The 22950-nt window shown below is 42.2% G+C and overlaps 2 protein-coding genes and 2 long non-coding RNA genes across 4 annotated transcripts; 1 reads left to right on the forward strand and 3 right to left on the reverse strand.

The window, feature by feature from the left end:
• Positions 1–1267: 1267 nt before the first annotated feature.
• On the reverse strand, positions 1268–2758 carry TSACC (TSSK6 activating cochaperone). Its single transcript, XM_017639711.3, is given in 2 exon segments — positions 1268–1473; positions 2575–2758. Coding segments are annotated over 2 exon segments (312 nt in total). The 5' UTR covers positions 2681–2758.
• A 3033-nt stretch (positions 2759–5791) lies between these two features.
• On the reverse strand, positions 5792–7659 carry LOC118972122 (uncharacterized). The gene is made up of 2 exons (XR_005060942.2): positions 7521–7659; positions 5792–6012 (listed from the first exon to the last, which is right to left on the reverse strand). It is a non-coding gene; the product is annotated as an uncharacterized lncRNA (long non-coding RNA).
• On the forward strand, positions 7612–19946 carry CCT3 (chaperonin containing TCP1 subunit 3). Its single transcript, XM_017639744.3, has 14 exons — positions 7612–7772; positions 9716–9777; positions 10470–10520; positions 10612–10674; positions 11412–11508; positions 13376–13493; positions 14432–14618; positions 15394–15543; positions 16316–16448; positions 16625–16706; positions 17770–17950; positions 18676–18921; positions 19160–19291; positions 19625–19946. The coding sequence occupies exons 1-14, from the start codon at positions 7742–7744 to the stop codon at positions 19727–19729; spliced, it is 1638 nt and encodes a 545-aa protein (XP_017495233.1). The 5' UTR covers positions 7612–7741; the 3' UTR covers positions 19730–19946.
• On the reverse strand, positions 16340–22936 carry LOC140845917 (uncharacterized). Its single transcript, XR_012124835.1, has 3 exons — positions 22787–22936; positions 17592–17695; positions 16340–16468 (listed from the first exon to the last, which is right to left on the reverse strand). It is a non-coding gene; the product is annotated as an uncharacterized lncRNA (long non-coding RNA).
• Positions 22937–22950: the final 14 nt, after the last annotated feature.

The following is a 22950-nucleotide window of genomic DNA, read 5'->3' on the forward strand; positions in this document are numbered from 1 at the left end:
TAACTACCTCCTCTTTCTGCAAGGAGAGTAGCTTCATCAGGATTTTTTCCCTGAATTTCAAACCTCAATTCCTCAAGCCTCCCATCAGTCTTATTCTTGCACTGTCCTCTTTAATCCTACAGAATAAAGAAGTCTCTCTGAAAAACTCTTCAAAGAGTTGAAGCCAATGTGAAGTCCTCTTGTCAATCACTGCTTTCTCACTTCCTCCTCATCTCTGCATTCAAGCCTAACTCTCCTTGTATCTTTTCCACCTTCTTCAGGAAAATAAGGCCTCTGTAGAAAGAGGACCCAGTCTCGGGTCAATTTGCTGAAACAACTGAAAGAGAAAATGGTGACCTCATGGGGCTCAGATGGCTGAGCCGGTCTCAGTTGTCCCCTTCTCAAATACTGGACATTATGGTTTGACTTGAACCCTCATTAAAGCTAAACTGATTTCTCAACTTGCAGGACACTGTCTCTTCGTGTTTCAAACTCAAGATTAGTCCTCTATAATATAACTCAGATTTACCCATTGCTGTCTTCATTTCTAAACCTTTTATTCAGAACGTGGTAGTTTCACATTAGATTACTAATATTAACTTACGGATGTGTCTCAACTTCCATTCTCCCTCCCCCTCCAACGTGGTCTTCCCATGGCATTTCTACTGTCTTATGTGTGTCTCACTGTTATTTGAGAGCATCCAATGGCTGTCCAGTGCTTCAAATAAAACCAGAGCTTCTAATGGTTGTTATCAGAACAATTCACCAGGGAAAGCTGCCCTGTCTGTTTTGGCTGCTCTACATTCTACTTCACATCCAATATTTTTGGAAAAAACTCTTCTCATTTCTGATGACTTAATCTCCTACCTTTACGTCTTTGTCTAAGCTTCCCAAATGACGTGAAGGGGCCTTACTTCATCTGTCTATGCCACCCAATCCTGCCCCTTTACCAGGTGGCATCATAAGGCCACTTCTTCCAGCAAGGTTCCAAGACTGGTCCAGTGTATCCTAGTAACCTTTATCTCACAACCTCCTTTCTCCCTTAGAGTATCACTAAATTTTGCAATGAATTATCTGTCTTATTTGCCTTGTTAGAGAGTAAATCCCCCAAACCTGTCTCTTCTGTATCCCCAAGTGCCTTGCACAGTGCTTCGTACTCAATGGGCACTTACTGTGAACTTGTGAGCCAAGCAACTATGTGTAGAACATACATGCCCAGATTCCACCGATGGTTTGCTGGCAAGAAAGGAGGAAAAAACGTACACGATAACTTTATTCCACAATTTATTTACTGAACTGGGGCAAGTGACTTAACAACAGATTGCAGGATAAGGCTGGGAGAGAAGAGAAAGAGTTCTTGCTTCCCCTCCCAGGAGACAGTTGTGTCATGGATGCTTGCAAATTTTCCACAAGAGCCATCTGTTGTTAGGCAAGCTGGATGTGAAGCTGGAGACTGGCATACACACATTCTAGGAGTCTCAGACATTCCTTGGGCTTGTGGTCAACTCCTGAGGGAAGAGCAATGGAGGTGCAAAGTGGACGAAAGAGAGATTTTGTAACTGAACTGAGCAGGGGAGGGCTCGCATGAGATGACTCCTCTTATCTCGAGCACGACTCAACCCAGATACACCTTTGCTCAGCTGTCACCTTCTCAGTGAAGCCCACTTGGCCACCCTATTTTAATTTGAAACCAATCACTGGAATTTGTTACCCTTCTTCCTCACTTTATTTCTCTCATGGTGTTTACAATCATATTTTGTATTACTTAATTGTTGTCTAAGCTCCCCCTGTAGATTGTAAGCTCCAGAAAGGCAGGGGATTTTGCCTGATTTCTTTACTGTTGTATCCCCAGCACCTACAAGAGGGCCTGGCACCTAAGTATTCAGCAAATAATTGATGAGTGGACGAAATGGTCTGGGAGCGAGGCCTAACTTCCCTTTCAAGTGCTCAGGATGTCTCAGGCTTCTTCTCTGACCTGACATAGTGTCTCATTAGCAGTGACATGAAGTTCTTCCTGTTATCAAACTTCAACCAGTCTTGTTGCATCAGATCAATTTTTTATCTTATGTTTCCAACTGAATTCTATGCAGCCAGCTCTTAGGTAACCTTGCTGGTTATTCATTGTTCATGTATTTGTTGGTGTTCACTTCTTTGTTAAACCCTGAAGTCCTCAAAAAATGGGGATCATGACTGTCTAGTGTTAAGCTCCCCACAGGTATGCTAAGTACCCACTGATTTCCCCATGGGAGGATGAGTAACTGAAATTCAAAGAAACAGAGCTAATAGTTACTATTTCCTTCCCTGGCCACTTTTAACTACCATGAATAGCAAGCAATAAAATTTTCTTTTTAGTCCTCCCTAGTCTAGAGAGGGGTTAATAAGGTGTTAAGGAATCTATACAAATTGGTAGGATCGGGCGGAAAATAAAATCAGAAGATGGAAGAATCAACAAGCTACCAGTGAAAAATCTAGAGATGCCTTGCCCCAGAATGGGCACCAGATCAATAGGAGAAAATTCCGGCCACCTCCTCCATGCAGCTCCCTCTCCCCCACCCCCTCATGAGTCTATTTGGGAAACCCTCCCTGCATCCTTACCTGAGGGCACCTTTGTTGTCTATATGTTCAGGAAAATGGCTGGTGGGGAACTTATTTGAAGATTAATAAGGCTGGGGGAGGGTTCCTTTCTCTTTGGCTGGAACATAATCAGAGAGCAACTAATCAGAGCTTATTCCAACAAGGGACGCCCTTTCTAATTAGATCTCTGCATTCAGTCTATGAAAGCAGGTGCCAAGGCCCTGCCCCAAATAGCCTCAAAGAAACTTAACATAAAATGAACAAAAAAGAAACCATAGTGGGACTAAGGGAAACCAAGCAGGATGGGATTCACTAACATCGAATTTGCTTACAATTTACAAGTTCTTATGGTTTGTGCCATATGCTTACTACTGTGCTAGATACACAAGATCTCTAAGACAAGGCTCCCTAGGTGCTTAAAAGCTAATGATGGAGACAAATCCAACACGGATGAAATGGTGACAAAACAACACAAGGACATAAACAGTGAGTCTGTTGGTCTGGGGTAAAAAATAAGGCCTCTTATCTTTAGTTATACAATGTGCTTAAATGTAAAAATGAATGCTTTGAAAAGGAGGAAGAGATCAATATGGGCACAATAGTCAGAGAAAACTCCAGGTAGATGGAGGCTATTTGCTGAACCTTGAAAACAGGAAGCTTTTGATGAATGGAAAAAGATATTTCAAGTGGGAGAAAAAAGATAGTAAGAACAAAGGCAAGGAAGCAAGACTATCACTGGAATGACGTGGAGCCTTGGGGTACTGGGGTGAACCAGGTGGGAGAATCAGGGGTGGGGAGAGTGGGAAGCCAGTGAGCCTTTCAGGATTAGAGAATAGGATCAAAATTGTATTTTAATTAATCTATAGGTATTAAAATGGGTTGGGCATGGAAGAAGTTCTTAAATGGGAAAATAGATTACTTTTGGCAGAAATAGAAAAATTGACTTATAGGGAGATAATGAATCCTACAGGACATACTAAGTTGTCTACTGGGCAACCTTTCTTCTGGGAAACTATTCATTCCCCAGATTCCAGGCCACACTGGTGGGGCTGCATTGGACCGTGCTCGCCAACAGGAAAAGGCATGTGACCCAACAGAGGCCAATCATGGTATCCTGTTCCCTTTGGCGGCTGTGATTCATTCCAGCGGTAAGTACAGGAGGCAAGTTGGGCCAGAGTCATTCTCTGGATAGAGAGTATGGATTCTGTATCAATGAAGCTTGCTTTCTTCTGATTTGCTCTGCTGGAAAGATGTAAACTTGGGGCAAATGAAAAATACTGAACTTGGACAACATGCCTTGGGAAACAGATACAAGCAAGAGATTAGAGCCAAGAGAGTGTAGGAGAGAGACAGATAGACAAACAGATACATGGAGGCACTGAATCCCCAGTCCAGTGCCTGAGGTCCTGGTTTACACAGCTCTTCCTATTCTGTGACCCTCTCAGCATTCTTCCAACTACCCAAGCCTCTGAATTTTCTTTTATACTCAAGGGAGTCTGAGTTGGAGTACTGTCACGTTAACATAAATCACATTTTGGACAAATTGAATCTGAGTTGCGATGAAGCATTCCAAATGGCAAAAAAAGTCTAGAAAGGCAGCCAGAGGGATGGTACTGAGCTGAGGTGAAAGGTCAGACCACCAGGCCAGTCGCAAAGAGGTGATGAAGAAGCTGCAAAATAAATGAGCTACCCAAAGTTACAAAGAACTGAGAAGGAAACTGGACTTTTGGGGAACTCCTCCTTGGGATGAAAAGGATGTAGCAAAGCGGACAGAAGAGCAATGGATGGAAGGAAAGGCAAAAGAGCTGGGACCGTGAAAGAATTAAAGAGTTTAGGACAGTAGGGAGTCCATAATTCACTGTCACAGGAGATTAAAAAAGGATAGAAAATCTGAATTCATTCATTCATTTATAAATATAAGAAACAGCTAAGTGCCTGCAATGTGTCAGCCACTGAGGACACCACAGTGAGCTGGATAGATATGGTTGTTACTCTCATGGAACTGACAGTATTGCAGTGTAGGCAGTAAGTGATCAAACACACACACATAATTACACTCTGTAAATGCTGTAAGAGCACCTAACCTAGTCTGTACATCTGGGGAATGTGTTCCATGGAAATGATCCTGTCTCAGCTGGAACTTGAAGAATGAAGATACAGACAGGGCCTCTTCATGGAAAACAAGCCTGGAGGCAGAGGAGTGACAAGTTGGTTGTGTGAAAGAAGATGTCTTCCTCCTGTCCTTTACTCAGAGTGCAACAGATGAAGGACCTGCCTGGAGGAGGAAGTGCTCAGACATGGGTGCCAGGCTGAGCTGCTTGCTGCCTGGACAGTCCCTGCGTCTATGAAGACTGAAATCTGTCTTATTCCCTGTCTGTCACTCTTGATGAGGGAAATCCGTTTCTTTGCACTGGGTTTGTGGACTTTCCACGTCTTGCTGTAGGTTATCCACCTCCTCCTCCTGCTCCCCAGTCACCAGTCATTTGATGGCTCATGCAGAATGGCAAGGAGATTAAGGCTGAAACTCAGGACTCAAAATTCTTCTCACCATTTGAAAAATTTGTTGACTTCTACACAAATGTACTTCCACTTTGAGCCCTTCCTAGGTATACGAGCATGCATTTTCCACTGGGTTGTAAGGTTTGAAAAATATGCACAATCCATACTAAAGGAACCATATTTCTGTCTAGACAGTAATAGAGGATGAAGCTGGAAAGCAGCAAAAGGAAGAATAAATAATAAAAGGTGCTTTACATACATTCTTACATATTTCTCATAATGACCTTACGAAGTGAACAGCTTTTGTGAAAGCTTGTTAGGAAATTTGCTTGAAATTCCACAATTAATATGTGGCAGTGCAGGAATTAAATCCAGGCCTGTAGGCTCCAAAGTCATGCTCTTTACCACTGCACAATATACTCTATGAAAAGAGCTAGTTCACTTATGTCTAAGCAATGACATAGTAGGCCTCTCAATAAAGCAATCTACTCCACCTACAGTTAAATGGGTAGACTCTGGAGTCAGATGACCTCATACATTTCCTTGGCTACCTGTGTAACTGTCCCATTCAAACGGAGCATATCCGTTCCCTCCAGTCAACACCGTATCTCTGGGATCCCTGTACACAAAGTCTTCTTCTAAGTATTAATATGAGATACAAAGGAAGAATAATATATTCATTCAACACACAATTATTGAGCATCTATTATTTAACAGATCCAGTTCTAGACAGTGGGAATACAGCAATGTTCCCTTTTAATGGGAAAAGCACAACAAATACAAATACTTTCCAATTAACCCAGTAATGGTAAAAAGTACAACTAGAATCATTTTCCCAAGCGCTGAGTGGTTAAGGAGGTCTGGCTTTGAAGGGAGGGGAAGCAGAGCTTCCGGCACACTCCTTTTTTTCTTAGGATGACTAGTGTGCTGCTGCATCTGAACACGAACAAGTAATGGTGCCTGGGAAAGAATCAAAGAGAATCACGCAATCAACAACCCATGCTTATATCACTGTATTGAACAGTAATTATTTTACTACTGACAAATTCCTACGTTTTCTCCAGCAGAGTCAGGCTATTCCAGTTTGGGTAGGAAAAAGTGTGAAAGGGTGTACTCTTCTACGGTTGTTGAATTGTTCGAGCTTTCACGGCCCCTTCACCAGTTTGAAAACAGATGCTTCTATTACTATTTTTTTTCTGCTTTTATTTTTTTGGTCTCATTAATATACAATCACATGAGCAACATTGTGGTTACTAGATTCCCCCCATTATCAAGTCCCCACCACATACCCCATTACAAGTCACTGTCCATCAGTGTAGTAAGATGCTATAGAGTCACTACTTGTCTTCTCTGTGCTACACTGCCTTCCCCGTGTCCCCACCCCCGTTATGTGTTCTAATTGTAATGCCCTTATTCCCCTTCTCTCTCCCTTCCCACTCACCCTCCCCAAGTCCCTTTTCCTTTGGTAACTGTTGCTCCATTCTTGGGTTCTGTGAGTCTGCTGCTGTTTTGTTCCTTCAGTTTTTGCTTTGTTCTTATGCTCCACAGATGAGTGAAATCATTTGATACTTGTCTTTCTCTGCCTGGCTTATTCCACCGAGCATAATACCCTCTAGCTTCATCCATGTTGTTGCAAATGGTAGGATTTGTTTTCTTCTTATGGCTGAATAATACAGATGCTTCTATTATTATTGCTTCTTCTTTTTCTGAACAGTAATTTAACCAAATTCAAACCTTAAGAGTCTCCTACAAATAGGCAATTACTCTGTGTTCTCTCCACGTCTAATTTTTGCAGTATCAGCCCTTCTGTCTGAGGTAATTTAAAAACTCTGGCTCCCCATCATCTGTAATCGACCAGCAGCTGAGTGAATGAGGGGGGCACGAATGGGTGTGTTGAAGAGAATCTCCAAGCAAAGGGGAACCCATGAGAAAGTGTTTTAGATGGCAACTTGGGGAAAAAGTAAGCCAACACCCTCCGGTACCGCTCATCGCCTCAGTAGAAAGCATCTGCTTAAGAAAGGTCCCTGCACAGCAGCGGGTCCAGAGGCAATAAACTCTAACTTCCAGCGCACCCGGAAGGCAAAGATTGCTGCGACTCCCATTTCAACCCGCCTCAAACCCGCACGTTTTCCCTCAACTGCCAGTTGAAATCTCGCTCCTCCCTTTCTCCCCGTTGCTAAGGCTGGAACTTAACAATGGAAACTGTCACACCGCTCGTGACCTGCACGGCCCGAAAGGAGCCGAGCTACAAGACAGTTTGATGACCTCACCTGCGGCGTTAACCCAAAACCTCAATTCCAGCACCCACCCCTGTGCTTAAAACACATGCGCAGTGGCGGGCCGCCCATCTGCCCCACCCTCAGCGCATGCGCTGAGGGTCGCGCCGCACGCGGCCGGGAGCGGCCACCCTACTGCGCAAGCGCAATGTCCTCCCTTTGCCTTCGTCGCGCTCTCTCTATCTAACTTACCGGACTCTTCTTCGTAGGGGGCGGGGCTAGTGGTGTCAATTGGCCTGTTTTCGAGCCGGTCAATGAGGTGAGTGCAGTGATTGGCGGCAAACCGAAGACTAGCGGGTTGGGCTGTAAGCCCTGGAGAGGCAGCGTTTTCTGCGTTTCTCTGTGGTTCTCTCACTCCAGAAGGTTCTGCCGGTTGCCCCTTTGCCGGGTACTCGGCTCTGCATCGCGCCGCCATGATGGGCCATCGTCCCGTGCTCGTGCTCAGTGAGTTGTAGGGGAGCTGGGGAAGGGGCCCCCTTTTTGCCTCCTTCCCTCCACGCTTTTCAGTGTTGCCCCAGCCCAGTCCTTCCTTGGTCCGGCCGCTGAGCTTTCCAGTCATCGTTCATTTCGGAAGCCCCTCTGCTGCTTTCCTCTTTCCCTTAAAATCCTCTCCAATTTTCAGAAAAACAAACTGATCTTAATTTCTCTGAGCCCCTTGTCTTGGCTGTCTTTCACCTCCGGAAGCTTCCCACTCAGCGGCCCTCCCTCCCACCCCCCTACCGTTGCTGCTCCCTTGCATGTAGCTTGAGGGAATAATGGCTTTTAGTTTGGCCTGGCTTTATGAACTTTGGCCCATCCCTTAGTTGTGGTGTGGCCTCAGCCGAATTGCTTGATTTAAGCGTTTCCATCTTTATTATTGGAATTAACGGTATTTCCTCGTAGAATTAAGACGATTAAATGAGGACAGTTGGTAAACTTTCAGTAACAATCCTCTTAATTTCCCTTTGGCAACCCCGGTTCCTGAACTGACCCTACTTTCCTCCTTAGTCTCTCTTAGATGTAATAATTCCCTGTGTGTGTCTCTGCATTGTAATCTTCCCTACTAGCCAACTTAGTTTTCCCGAATTTCTGGACTGGTTCTCTTTACCCTTTGGGGACATCCCAAATTTCTTTCTGACAATGAGTACCACCTCCATTGTCTTGCCTTTATCCTGTATTCTGTACCCCATCTGCAAGACCACCTAAGATGCTCTGCTTGTCATTTTCCCTCCTTATCATCTTCTGCATTCAAAATTCTTTTCTGGGATTTTGCCCATTTTCTCTGAAAAATAACTATTTTCAGAAAAAAACCACTTAACCCAGAAAAAGCCCTATTTCTGAATCCTTTCAGAAGGACCATGCAGGATTTTAGTTAACGTTGCCTTAAATAGGAATCTAAATCCTGAGAATTGTGTTTAGATTTGATGAGACTGGATTGAAAATTTTACAGATTTCAACTGTAGAGAATTTGTAATCTGGAGAGAAATAACAATTATGTTGGTTTCATTATAACCACTGGCTTGTCTCCATTGAGAGGATCCTGGGGTGAGTGGTGCCTTCATTGTGAAACCCTTTTCAGGTTTGCGTTAATTCTGGCATTAGTGGCTAAAAGCAGTTAAGCTCCCTATTATTATACAGCCCTTGCTGGGGGTTCCCACTAAAGCATACTTAACTATATCCAAGCCTGGGGAAACTATGTCCTGCAAACTGGGACACTTTTGAGAGTGTATTCTCATTCCACAGCACAGTGTGGGGCATTGTCAATATTTATGCTAGGACTGAGAGTATGATTCCACCATCCAACTAGGAAAATAGGAACCTCCAAACTCTTTTTATGTAAAGCAGTGGTGCTTTTTTAAGGTCACTAGCCCTTTGACAGTCTGGCAATAGCTATAGACCCTCTGCCCAAACAAAACGCAGTATTTCTCATTTTCTTCTTAATTTCAGGGAGTTCACTAACCCCCTGAGGCCTGTTCATGGATCTCAGGTTATGAATCCTTGTTATAAATACATGAATGTTTGGTTAGAGGGAATATGATGAGCAAGATTCCAAAGTTGAAGCATTGTGAAGTGTTTAATGTATCAGGGTTGAAGTAAAGAAGAGGCCACAACCATGTATGGTTATTTTCAGCCAGTTTTTTAAGGTATAATTAACATATAGTAAGATGGCTTAATATACATTGATTCATTAACATTGAACTCATGGCCAGTAGCACTATAACTGCCTGAATGAAGCTTATCTAATGTGTTATTTTCTCTAATGCATATTTAAAGTGTATAGTTTGATAAGCTTTGATCTATGTGTATACCCATGAAACCTGTGTGTCTATTTTCAAAGGTCAGGAGATAAATAGTTTATAAACAATGGAGCAGTCCTGGGCTATTGCCTTTTGTTTTATGTGTTTTAGGCCAGAACACAAAGCGTGAATCTGGAAGAAAAGTTCAGTCTGGAAACATCAATGCCGCCAAGGTAAGCTTCTGTTTTAAGCAGTTGAAGTTATACTAATTTGCCTCCAGCTGCCTTCCCTGTATTTGTATTTGTGTATAGTCAGGCAGAGGAGAAGTTGACTTGCCTTGTTTCAGGACATTTCCCTGACGGTAGGAAGGAGCATGTCCTCTCTGAGTTAGGCCTAATTAATAGTCGTCTCATACTGTATGTAATTCTGTTGCTGTATATTGTTTTGTAATGTATTTAATCTCCTATACTTGGCTAAGTTACTTGAGGGGAAGGATTATATTCCCTTTTGTATTCCTAGTACCCACTATAGATCCTAGTTAGGTGTTGAGTAAGTTTCTTTTGAGTGAAAGAACGAAATAGTGCTAGATTTGATTAATTTAGCATAATGTGGAGACCACTGTAAAGATAAAGATACATTAAGGCATGGACTTCCAGTTATCTCGACACTTGGGACACTGAAGCCCTGGGAGGCATGTCACCTTTTCTCTGTGTAAAGTCAGTTATTTCTACATCTACCCTAGAAGCATTCCCAATGAACAGAATCCAGCCACATGGCAAGCTATATGTATAGTGGTTGCCAGCCCTTCTTCAGAGATGTCACTAAAACACTGGCTCTGTGGATTACTCATGCCCTTTCCTTCTTCCCTAAGACACATACTGTCCTCTGGGTTTTGCTTACACAATTTATATTTTCTCTCTCTTAGACTATTGCAGATATTATCCGAACGTGTTTGGGTCCGAAGTCCATGATGAAGGTGGGCTTATCTCTCGCTGAAACTTTTTCACTAGAGATTTTCCCTTTCTGTTATCTGGAACACTTACATGTAACTGTTGTTTTTGTGGTAGATGCTTTTGGACCCGATGGGAGGAATTGTGATGACCAATGATGGCAATGCCATTCTTCGAGAGGTATGACTTTATTTTGTTTTCCGACAATTTTTATAAAGGACCCTAAAGAAGGACACATGTAAATGATGAACGAATCATCTTAGGGCTGCTGTAACAGATAACCACCAACTGGGCAGCTTTAAACAACAGAAATTGATTCTCCTACTGGAGGCTAAAAGTACGAAATCAGGGTGTCAGCAGGGTCACGCTCCTAAAGGCTCTTGGGAAGAACCCTTTGCCTCTTTTAGCTTCTGATGGCTGACTGCAGCTCTTTGCATTCCTTGGCCTAAAAACTTGGTATCCTTCTCAACCGTCAATATGGCATTTTCCTGTGTGTCTCATAAAGACAGCTAGTGGTTGGATTTAGGGCCTACCCTAATGTTCCATGCGTCATCAGCTTGATAACATCTGCAAAAGCCCTGTTTCCAAGAATCTGACTCCAACATGTCCTTTTGGAGAAGACAATTCAACCACAACAATAGTACTCCCAGTAAATAATCTAAAAGGTACTATTCTGTCAAGAAACTTGAATGGCTCAGTTGGCATGATTCATTTTTCCCCAAGAAGAAAGGGACTTGAAAAGGTAAGGTGGTTTATGTTTATGTTTTGGGGGATGCTTTTCATCTTTCAAACTATGGTAAAGCAATAAAGGAAAGAGAGTAGGTATGGAAGCAAGAAGCTTAAGAGTTGGAGCCAAGCCAGAATGGGTTAAGAGGTCTTTGTAGTGTTTCAGTAGCAGTCTGCATCTTTCTTCTCAGATTCAAGTCCAGCATCCAGCAGCCAAGTCCATGATTGAAATTAGCCGGACACAGGATGAAGAGGTTGGAGATGGGACCACATCAGTAATTATTCTTGGTAAGAGAACAGAAATGTTATTAAGGAAATTTGGATTGAAATGTGAAGATTTTTTGCTAGAAATCACATCTGTGTCATACTTTAAAAAGGAAATTGTTACCAATCCACTAATTACAAATATTTAAATAACTGTTGCTATCTTTCTATGTACTCTGTCCAGATAGCATAAAACATTCATAGCATAGGATGAACTGTGCAAATCTGGTTGGGTAAAATACATTCTATAAAGTGACCATAAATACTGAATTAGCAAATATTAAACCATCACGTCTGGGGGTAATACAGGGCTAGCTTCTTGTAGCCTCTGTTCATGTATTCATCAACTGATAAATATATTTTACATGTTTTCTGTTCTGTTTTCAACACCTTGCTTAATATACATTGATTCATTGACATTGAACTCATGGCCAGTAGCACTATAACTGCCTGAATGAAGCTTATCTAATGTGTTGTTTTCTCTGAAAGGCACCCCACAGCCTTGCACTTTGGAAAATTAGACAACACTTTAGCACCACACTTGGGGGCCATTTTAAACAGTGAAATCACCAGCAAAATGCACAGAAATGTGAAAAACTAAATATACTACTTAAAGGATGCATGTTCACGAATACTAGAGCTGAAATAAGGCAGAGTGTTACCCTGTTTGACCTAACCTGGGAATGTATGCAGTTAGGCAACTCAAATTTTTCACTTCTGCACCATGAAAGTGCCACAAATACTGATTTTGGGGTTAAAAATAAATTTTATCAAGTAGTCAAATTGATGAAGACAGAATCTTGAAAGTGAGTCTTGACTGTACATGCTTGAATTATTTAATTTTTCTGCTTCCTGTAGGATCACAAAGAATCAGTTCTAAAAACTTGGCAACATATTGCTTGTAATTGTATAAATTTTAAGTTCCTGGTAAAATTTTTACAGTAGAAGTATTCATTTAAAAAAATCTGACGGCAGCAACACATTGTTAGGAAGTGTAAAAAGAACTATTTTAAAATAAGAGATGCCGGTTTATAGTGTTGGCCCCCATGCCTAAAATAAACCTTACAACAAAATTACTAACATGAACTTCTTAAAAAGTGACATTCTCAATTATTTTTAGAATGCCTTTGTACTGCATTTTGAGGTGAGTTGGGTAGAAATTTGCTTGGGTCACCACCAACTAATCATGTCTTTAAATCCAGTTCTTTTAAGGATTGAAAATTACAAAAACTACTAGCTGTCAGTGGCAGGTAGTACAATAAATTTGGTAAAAGGCTTTTTTTGACCCAAAAAATTACACATTTCTCTCTCTAATCTTTGAAAGAAACAAGCTTGTGTGTACATATATTTTTTAAATTATTTGTATGTATAATTTAGAAAGTAAAGACCAATTTTAGAAGAAGGGCCATTTTACAAATAATCCATCATCCAGAGGATAAATTTTGTGTGTTTTTGTGGGTATTCTTCCAGGTATAAAGTTTTGCGTGTGTTTTTGTTTTAATACCAGCAGTTTGATGGTATCCTAGGTGTTGAAACAAGAAAAAACAAGTCGGTGTTTTTTCTGTTTTAGCGTCTTTGGAAAAAGCTTTTCCTTTTGTTTAGAAAAGTGGTAAATAGTTGAAGATCAAGAGAATAAGTGAACTATATTTAAACTAATTATATTAGTTTAATACATTAAACTAAGTTTATAGTTGAACTATAACGAAGATATTTTGTTTATGGATTGGCTTGTACAAAGTGGAAAATTTGTGAAATAGCATTAACAGCTAAGTGGCGTATTTTTGAGGAGAATCTTTTAAGGAAAAAGATAGGGTATTTTTAGTAGTATAATGAAGTTGCCTTGCTAACCAGGTACTTTCCAAAACATTGCGGCATTTGCATCCTTTTTCAGCGGGAGAGATGCTGTCTGTGGCTGAGCACTTCCTAGAGCAGCAGATGCACCCAACAGTGGTGATCAGTGCTTACCGGAGGGCACTGGATGATATGATCAGCACTCTTAAGAGAATCAGGTACGGGGCACCGAAGATGGGCCGCATCGGACATGGGAGGCCTGAAAGACGGATCTGTTCTTAGGTGGTGAAGGAAGGGTGGGCTTATCTCACACTGTGTCTGGTTGGGAGAAACAGGAGAGCAAAATGAAGAGGATAAAGAAAATAGAAATTTCAGAAAATGGTAACAGACACAAAGCAAAAACAAGGAGATAGGTTCAGTTCTTCAAAATATATTTTGGTTACGTGCCATCTGCTAGTTTCCATGCTCGATCTGGCCGTGGATGTGTGTAGTGAGTAAAATCGATCTGACTTCCAAAAATTTATATTCTAGTGGTGGGAATAAAGAGATAATAGTAATTATTCAGGACTTAATATTAAAATATCATACCATATCATGTGTGATGATAACTAATTCAGTCATTGCTCTAATATCAAGTGCTGTAAAGGATAGTAACTAGCAGTTTTCCATTAAAATTTAAAGGAGTGGCACTGAATGGTGTTTGAAGCCCATGTAGTAATTGAAGAACTTGCAGTCGGTGTATACATACATGTATATATGTGCTAAGTGCTAATAGGGTAATGAATATAGAAATGTGTGACTATTACGGAATAAGGTTTCAAAGACAATGTGTCTTCACCCAACTTGTAAAAATTGAAAAGTTTATTTGGTTAAAGCAGAGGTAAAGAACATTATTTTACTGTCTGTGTGGACAGTGGTCCGATGGGAACAGATCACTCAGGGATTTGAGACCCCTTCCAGGGATGGGTTGGTTGTAATCTTCCTGAAAGCCAGAGGGATGGACAAGATTACTTCTTGATTTTTACTCTTAGTTTCCTGCAAAGGAACAGACTGCTCTAGTTCTGCCTGTTGGCCCACTACAATCACTGAGATACAGAGGAAGGACTTAAATATCCAAGTCTCTGCTAAGCATATTACCTGTTTTTCTTTTCTTTAGTACTCCTGTTGACACCAGTAACCGAGATATAATGCTGAACATCATCAACAGCTCCATTACTACCAAAGCAATCAGTAGATGGTCCTCTTTGGCTTGCAACATTGCCCTGGATGCTGTCAAAACTGTACAGTTTGAGGAGAATGGTCGGAAGGAGATTGACATCAAGAAATATGCAAGGGTGGAAAAGGTAAACTGCTTGTGTGTACTTGGGAGACAAGTTATTTCCTAGTATGAATCACCACACTTGTGGAGGAAATAGGCTTAAATCAGAGCAGGATATTTTTATAGTTAGAACAAGGAAGAACTACAGTATTTGCTGCCTGGAAAACAAAAACTGGAAAAAGAGGATACCCAGGAAGTAGTCTAAAATAACTGTTATCTTCACTCTTGTCCCTACACAGGGTTTACAGGGGCTGGGAAAGGCTTGTTGGTGTCTTCAGCTTTATGCATTTGTGTACCTGTCAGCCGCTTGGTCAGGATAGAAAGAGGGGCTGTACAGTAATCATGCTAATAAGTCACAGGAAGCTTTCTCCATCTCATAAAGGTCAAAAGTAGCCTTACTAGTAATGGGGTATGTGCAGGAAGACTTAGTGATGGGGGGAGTCTAGTAAACATAATGTTCCTCATGTAATTGTAGATTGATACCCAAAAAAAGTAACATTACTAGCATGTGGCCAGTAGATGGCGCCCCAAGTCTAAAATTCAGGAAGTGAGAGATCTGAGCCCATTTAAGTCTTCATCACTGAATTTCTGTGAGTCTCAGCTGAGCTTGGGTGTCCTGGTCCAAGATTGGTGTGCTTCCGAAAGGGAAAAAATGTGATTGCAACTTTGTTTTTGATGTTTATAGAAGAAACAAATTTTAGAAACCAGAAATAGTGGTCATTTGGGAAGATGGAATGTCAGGGAAGTGAGTTGAGAAAATGTCTTCTCCTGGTTGTGAATTAAGTGGATCTTTTGCTCAGATACCTGGGGGCATCATTGAAGACTCGTGTGTCTTACGTGGAGTAATGATTAACAAGGATGTGACCCATCCACGAATGCGACGCTATATCAAGAACCCTCGCATTGTGCTGCTTGATTCTTCCCTGGAATACAAGAAAGGAGAAAGCCAGGTAAGGCTCCTGGCCCATTTCCTTAAAGTTGATAGGAGAATCTGACTATTAATATGGACTGGGGAAATGAAAGATTATGTTTATTACATGCCTTCTCTGTGTCAGTTACCGGCCTTTACGTATAATTTGATTGTACAGCCAACCTTTAAAACAGTTGATAGTGGCTTCCGTTTTACAGGTGAGAGGCCTAAAGCTCAGAGGAGTTAGGCTGTTTGCTTGAGGAACACAGCCAGTATTGGACAAATGAGGATTTGAACCCAGTTCTCTTTGGCTTCAATTCCACACTGCTATGCTGTCTTTCCTAATGCATCAGTAGAACATAGAGAAGTGCTTCATTTAGCTTTCAAATGCTAAAGAATTTCCAGAGGACAGGAGGGCTCACAAGGCTCTATTGCCCATGGATAAAACAGTAATTATAGTGTATTACATAAGGATTGGGATCAGTATATTTGATGGAAAGAATTAAGACCCAGAATTATCAGGCACACTGATAGGAGAGAAGTAACATTAAATTGAGTGATCAAAGACCATAAGCCAAACTTCCTACTGATGGCCTGTGGTTCTGAGTTCTAGTTGATGTGTAATTAAATGAAGGAGCTAGATTGCTAGAGCTAAATTGGCTTAAAGAGGTGTAGGGGTCATGACTTTAAAGGTATTCTAACTTACTTTCTGGGGTGTATGAGGACTAGGTGGAAGGAGTGTCATAGATGAGATGAGTCTGAAGAATTTCACCAGTCCAAGATATTTAAATCAGTGACTTTTCATCACACAGACTGACATTGAGATCACACGAGAGGAAGACTTCACCCGAATCCTCCAGATGGAAGAAGAGTGCATCCAGCAGCTCTGTGAGGACATCATCCATCTGAAGCCCGATGTAGTCATCACAGAAAAGGGCATCTCAGGTAGGGCTCCAGCTTTCCACCTGTTGAGGTAGAAGAGGGTAGGTAATTTTTTTCCTCCATGTTGGCCTAGACTGAACATAAGAAACATGTTAGTTAAGGGTATATAGAGCATAAAAACAGTTCAGAACCCAGGAATCCTGGCTTCCAGCTTGACACTTACACTCTTGGGTTTACAGATTTAGCTCAGCACTACCTCATGCGGGCCAATATCACAGCCATCCGCAGAGTCCGGAAGACAGACAATAATCGCATTGCTAGGTGAGTAGGCCAGGTAAAATTAAGATTCTTCCTTCGGATGTATTTTCCTTTTTGTGGCTTCATACTGCGGTCATCATTACCTCAAAAGGTCTAATACAGCATACAGTCAGCTAAATCAGCTACAGGCGGAAATAACTCAGGTTTAGCTCTCTGCCCTCTTTAGAAGTCCTCTGTCCACTCCCAACAACTATTTACTGTGTCTCTTCTATGTTGCCCTTAACCAGTAGTGAACAGCTTGTGATTAGACACTATGATCACTAACTTCCATTACAAAGTAGTCTTTTAACTAACTAAGAATGTAGCAGAACCATCAGTTTCCTTGATTGAATCTGCTGTTAATGTAACTTCAGATTTCATTCACTGCTTCTGTGTTGTCTATGCTCAGGTACCATCCGTTTTTAATACTAATTTATAACAAAGAAAAAGATAACGTCTCCGCCAGCACCACCTAATATAGTGTAGATTCCAAACTGATTATTGCCTTCTGCTTGCTCTGAAATGGCTCTGGACATATATGTGCAAACACAGTTCACTCTACATCTGCACAAATGGGGGGAAAGTGACAAACAAGATACTAATCCTATGGTCCTTGAAATTGGGTAAGATATACTTACGTACTGAAATCACTTTACTCCTTTCTGGACCTTTGCATCATCTTTAGTACAGTCTACTATTGGCCGTGAGATGTTCTTGGTCAGTAGAACAGATTATATCTAGAAACGACCATTATGTGCTAAGTGTGTGTTAGATATGCATAGGAACTCAATTGTCTAAATTCTAATATCCACAAAATATCCTTTGAATTAAACTGTATTTGGTTATAGTAGTTGCCCTAGGTTATCACACTTCTATTTATAAACTCCTATTATTTTAAGGAAACTTCACCTGTGTTTGAAAATCCATTTCACAGGCAGCCCAGACCTCGGGTTTATGTAGAAATGTTTGTAGTATATCCTTTTGTCCTTGTCCCCAGCCGTAGACTCTAGGACCTAGGAAGATGAGTAAAAGTACCTGAAACAAGCTGGCTCCTCTGTTTCCTCCCACCCATCCCCCAAATCAACAGAGCCTGTGGAGCCCGAATAGTCAGCCGACCAGAGGAACTGAGAGAAGATGATGTTGGAACAGGAGCAGGCCTGTTGGAAATCAAGAAAATTGGAGATGAGTACTTTACATTCATCACTGAGTGCAGAGACCCCAAGGCCTGCACCATTCTCCTCCGTGGGGCCAGCAAAGAGATTCTCTCGGTGAGTCAGCCATGGAGGTGTGACTGAATGAACTAGGTCATTCCATTTCTTGAGAGTTTCCCAGAGGGCTTACATCATCCTTTTGTCCCTTTGTAGCTATTTAATTTCAATGTGTGACCAAAATGTCTTTCCTTCTTCCTTTAAAACATTTTTTTTGAAATTGTGGTTCAAAACGTAAAATTTGCCCTTTTAACCATTTTTAAGTGTACAGTTCAATGTTAAATATATCCACATTCTTGTGCAACAAATCTTGAGAACTCTGTCATCTTACAAAACTGAGATACTGTACTCGTTGAGAAATGACTCATTTCTCCATCCCCAGCCACCAGTGCTTCCTTATTCTTTAAGTTGAAATTGTATATATTACTTTTTTTCTCTTGGGTTAAGTAATTTACCAAAAGGTACAGAAATAGTACATAGGAGTTTCCACTACATCATGCAGCCTCCTAGAGGACACAGCTAGGACGAGTCAAAGTAGGGTAGAACTCTGTCAGGCCTAACAGACGAGCCCATCGCTTCCTTCTCCTTTGAGCCCCCCAGCAGTTGTGGTTGATGTGTTTTTCCAAGGTAAATAGCATCTGCCCTGCCCAAAAGGGGTGTCAGGGACCTTTCTTAGTTGCCTTCCTGGGTGGTTTACTGAACTCCGCAGTCAGGCTGTTCTTTGGTGCCCTGGTTTGTTCCTGAGTCACCAGGCTTTGGCTTCATACTGTGTGTGTTTGCCCAAGGAAGTAGAACGGAACCTCCAGGATGCCATGCGAGTGTGCCGCAACGTTCTCCTGGACCCTCAGCTGGTACCAGGCGGTGGGGCCTCCGAGATGGCTGTGGCCCATGCCTTGACAGAGAAATCCAAGGCCATGACTGGTGTGGAGCAGTGGCCATACCGGGCTGTGGCCCAGGCCCTAGAAGTCATTCCTCGTACCCTTATCCAGAACTGTGGGGCCAGCACCATCCGCCTTCTTACTTCCCTTCGGGTGAGTTCCTTTCCATGCTGTTCTCTTGGCGAGGTAGGGGAAAGTTGTGTTTCACCTAAGAGGGTAGTTCACAACCGTCTATTCAGGTTCTCTTCTCTTAATTACTAACTTGTTTTCTGCCATTGCTATTTCCTATCTGTTCCTTTATCAACCCAGTATATTTGGTTTAGTTTCTTAATTTTCCCTGCCAGCATACTTCTTCCTAATACTTTTCCCTTTATTTATGTTCCAACCACAGGCCAAGCACACCCAGGAGAACTGTGAGACCTGGGGTGTAAATGGCGAAACAGGTACTTTGGTGGACATGAAAGAACTGGGCATCTGGGAGCCACTGGCCGTGAAACTGCAAACATATAAGACAGCAGTGGAGGTAAGGCCCCCAAAACATAAGCCCTGCTGTTGGTTTCCGTGTAATCAGAAACTGGCGTGTTTGGTCCAGTTTCGAAGGGAGGGCGTATGAAGACGAGCAGCTGCCAAGGAATCCCATCCCCGTACTTGGCTTTCTCTGAGCTCCTGTGGAAGCACTGCTGCACAATGCGAGCTGCGCCTCTTGCTGATGGAGAACTGCATTTTACACGGAGGCTCTGAAAGGGCGGTTTCAGATAAAGTGGCGATGGTGTAGGAGGAGCCCCATGGTATGTCTGAAAGAAAACAAGTGTCCTTCCCTTCTCTGCTGACCTTTTTGGGACTGTTTTTCTCCTAGACGGCAGTTCTGCTCCTGCGGATTGATGACATCGTATCAGGCCACAAAAAGAAGGGTGATGACCAGGTCCGGCAAGGTGGGGCTCCTGAGGCTGGCCAGGAGTGAGTGATGGGCAGGGCGCACGGAGCCAGCGAAGCCTCCCCCTCCCTGTGCCAGACCGCCAGGGACACTGGATGTCTTTGTTTGGAAGGGATCAGGTTGAGGGGCAGCCCCAGTCCCTTTCTGTCCCAGTTCGGTTTGCAAAAGGCACTGACATGTCATTCTTTTCCATTGTAAGCTTTCCATTTAGTTCGCTTCCGATGATTAAATCTAAGTCATTTGAGACAGTGTTCTGTGTTTTTCAACCTTGGGTTATATCTCTGCATCCTGGCAGAGGGGGGAGGCAGAAGATTTATTGGGGAGGAAGGGAGATGAGAATGAGGTCATTAGTGCCTTCGCCTTCTCGAAGAGGTGTTTTTACACTTCTCAGTAGATGCTGATCAGGAAGGCTCCTCTGGGGTTCATAGGGAATGATACTGTAACGCTTTAAAGAAGCACCACTTTGCCTTCAGCACCCAAAGAACAGGAGGAACCTGTCCAAACCATGGGTGTTGCCATCTGTGGTTGTGTGAAGAGCAACACCCAATACGTGCTACAGCTTGACATTTGTCCTACAGACCATAGAACGTTTTTTGTATTATATTGTGTAACTTTGATAATCCTCCCTAACTTAACCTGAAATTACTCTTCTCTGCCCTCCGCCAGTGTTTGGTTCCTGTCTATACTGGCTTACTGGTTTATTTTCCTGCTAGCAGAAACAGGATTAACCTCATGTTGTGCTTTGTTTTTATCAAGGGGGAAAAACTTAAGTAATGACTCTGGGTTGCCGGATGCTAGGTATGGGGCTAGCCTTTGGTTTCTTCACTTTCCTTCCTTTTGGCTACTGGAGCTTCCACTGACCTCTTTGTTTTTTGTTTGTTTGTTTGACCTCTTTGTTTTTATGACTTATATAATCCATTTTCATAAATTCTTCCTGGCCAAAGGACTTAGTCATATTAAATTGAATACTAGGTAGAAATAATAAAAGCACGTAGGGCTTACTGTGTAATGGAAATGTTCTGGTCACTTTGCATGTATTACCAGTCCTCACCAAAATGCTGTAAGATAGGTAATACCCCCATTTTATGATGGGGATTCTAAAGCACAGGTGAAGTAGTAGCGTATCCAAGGGCTGCAAAGCTGGCACAGTGACAGACCTGGAATTCCTATGTAGACTCTGAAGCCTGACTCTAGAAGCCATGCTTCTACAGCTGGCTCTGCTGACTGAACTGGGGTCTGTGGGGTAGAAATGGCTTGTGAGTAGGCCTCTGGGGACTGCTCTGTTCATACCTGGTATTTAGCTCTTGCTTAGCACAGTCTAAAGCCCTCAGCTTTTCTACTACAAGGAGCTCGGAAATAAGCCTACCTAGCATTTACTGAAATCCCTGCCTATTTACTTGCAGTGTTAATGTTTCCGTTAGAGCCTAAGACCTTAGGGAAAGATAATGGGCTAATCCTCAATAAATAAAAATCTTGAAGAGAAAGTGCTTGTAAGACTTGAGAAATTATGGAGGGAAAAAGCTATTCACACCCTGTGGATTCTTTCCCCTCATTTGTTCTTTACTGTCCTAGGTCCAGCATGATAAATCAGTCTGTGCTCTTCAGTGTAGCTTTCAAGGCCCCTCTGCCGTCCAGAGGTAAATTGAGCCTAGTGATTGAAGGCTACGCAAGTCACTTTTTCTGTTGCCTTGCGTGAGCCCTACTGGCTCAACTTCATGACTCCTTGAACATAATTTGACACATCTTTGACCGTAGGACAGACCATGAGCAAAGTCAAATGTCTTGTTTCAGACAAATGCTATTTTTTCTCCCCAGAAAGCAGTATTTTGGAGGATGGTAAGAAGGCTTGAAGGCCTGACCCCTCAAGCCCTCCCTACTCAGCCAAGACTCTTACTTTTATTCTCCTTTATCATGTCCCAGAATTGATACCTCAGAGGATACAATTACTTTCTTTCTCAAGAAGAATGAAAGTTTTGAGGAAACATAGTCATTGGGAAAAAAATGAAATTGGATTCCTACTTCATTTATTACAGCAAAATTCCAGGCAGCTGAGAAATTTAAATGGAAGAAAGTGAAACCATAAGAGTACTAGAAGGAAACATGAGATTTAAAAATAATAGTTACCATAGGTGGGGGGGGATAAACTACATTAAAAAATTGTAAGGCAAAAAGGGCCAAGTGGAATGAGGAAGTCCGCAACAATATAAGAGTTAATTTCCTTAACTTTTAGAACTTGTCAGTCAAGACAGGGCCAATAGAAAAATAGGCAGAGGGTGTATTTCTAGAGAAGCAAAAAGAAATGGCTACAAAACATGAGATGCATTCAAAACCATAGGGGAATGCAAACTAAGTTTGGTAAACACTTCCCAAGGATGTGGAGAAATTGGTCGTCCAAAAGCGCTGTGGTATCAGTTGACAGACCTCATACAGAGGTCAATTTGACCTGACAGTTGTGCTTTCGGGTATTTGTCCTGTGGATTTGGTTACAAACGTATATGAAATGCTATACATACAGGGATACTCTTTTCATCGTTTGCCATAGCAGAGGTCATTGGGGTTCTGGCTAAATGTATCTATGGAATCATCCCCCTGCCCTGAAATACTTCTGTGGAGATTATGTGTGGTATCACATGCAGGTGTATAATATGTATTACACGAGAATGCAAAGAATATCTTTGGGAGGACGCCTAAGCTGGAAATAGTTTGTCTCAGAAAAACCCAGGTTATTGGGGAATGGGGGTGATACCCTTTGGCACCTTAGGAATTTTGTGTCATATGCAATTATTGGTCAAAATACTTTCTAAGATTAAGCAAAAAAAAGAAACACCCCCATGAAAAGGTGTGTTAACTAGAGAAGAACTCCCTCTTGACAAATACACATTCTCATATTCTGCTTACTGAGGTATCTTCACCACAACAAATTTGAGCTCTTTGAGGACAAGAAACTATACACCTGGGCGCTCAATAAATACTAATGATTGACAAAACCCTCCAGGGTGCACTATTCAAATTCCTCTCTGTGCCTTCCCTACCACAGAGTCATTGGGGTCCCATTTACATCCTGCATCTAGACAGCATACTCACTCAGAGGTAACTTCAGTGAGACCAGTTGGGCGGGAGCGGTTGGGAGTAGGTCTGCATCTAGTCCGGGATGGCTGGCTTGCCAGCCTCCCTGGGGATGGTGAACTAACCTGGACGTATTTTCACTGAAGCCTAAATACGGGTTAAGTGAGGCGGTCGTTTTAAGA

This window comes from Manis javanica, chromosome 14 (genome assembly GCF_040802235.1).
Source record: "Manis javanica isolate MJ-LG chromosome 14, MJ_LKY, whole genome shotgun sequence".
Classification (NCBI taxonomy): domain Eukaryota; kingdom Metazoa; phylum Chordata; class Mammalia; order Pholidota; family Manidae; genus Manis; species Manis javanica.

Bases quoted from the DNA above. Each gene is read 5' to 3' on its own strand.
- CCT3 (XM_017639744.3), top strand. From the start codon at position 7,742: ATGATGGGCCATCGTCCCGTGCTCGTGCTCA. The intron at 7,773-9,715 runs GTGAGTTGTAGG...TATGTGTTTTAG, and splicing joins TCGTCCCGTGCTCGTGCTCA to GCCAGAACACAAAGCGTGAA. The intron at 16,707-17,769 runs GTGAGTAGGCCA...CCAAATCAACAG, and splicing joins GACAATAATCGCATTGCTAG to AGCCTGTGGAGCCCGAATAG.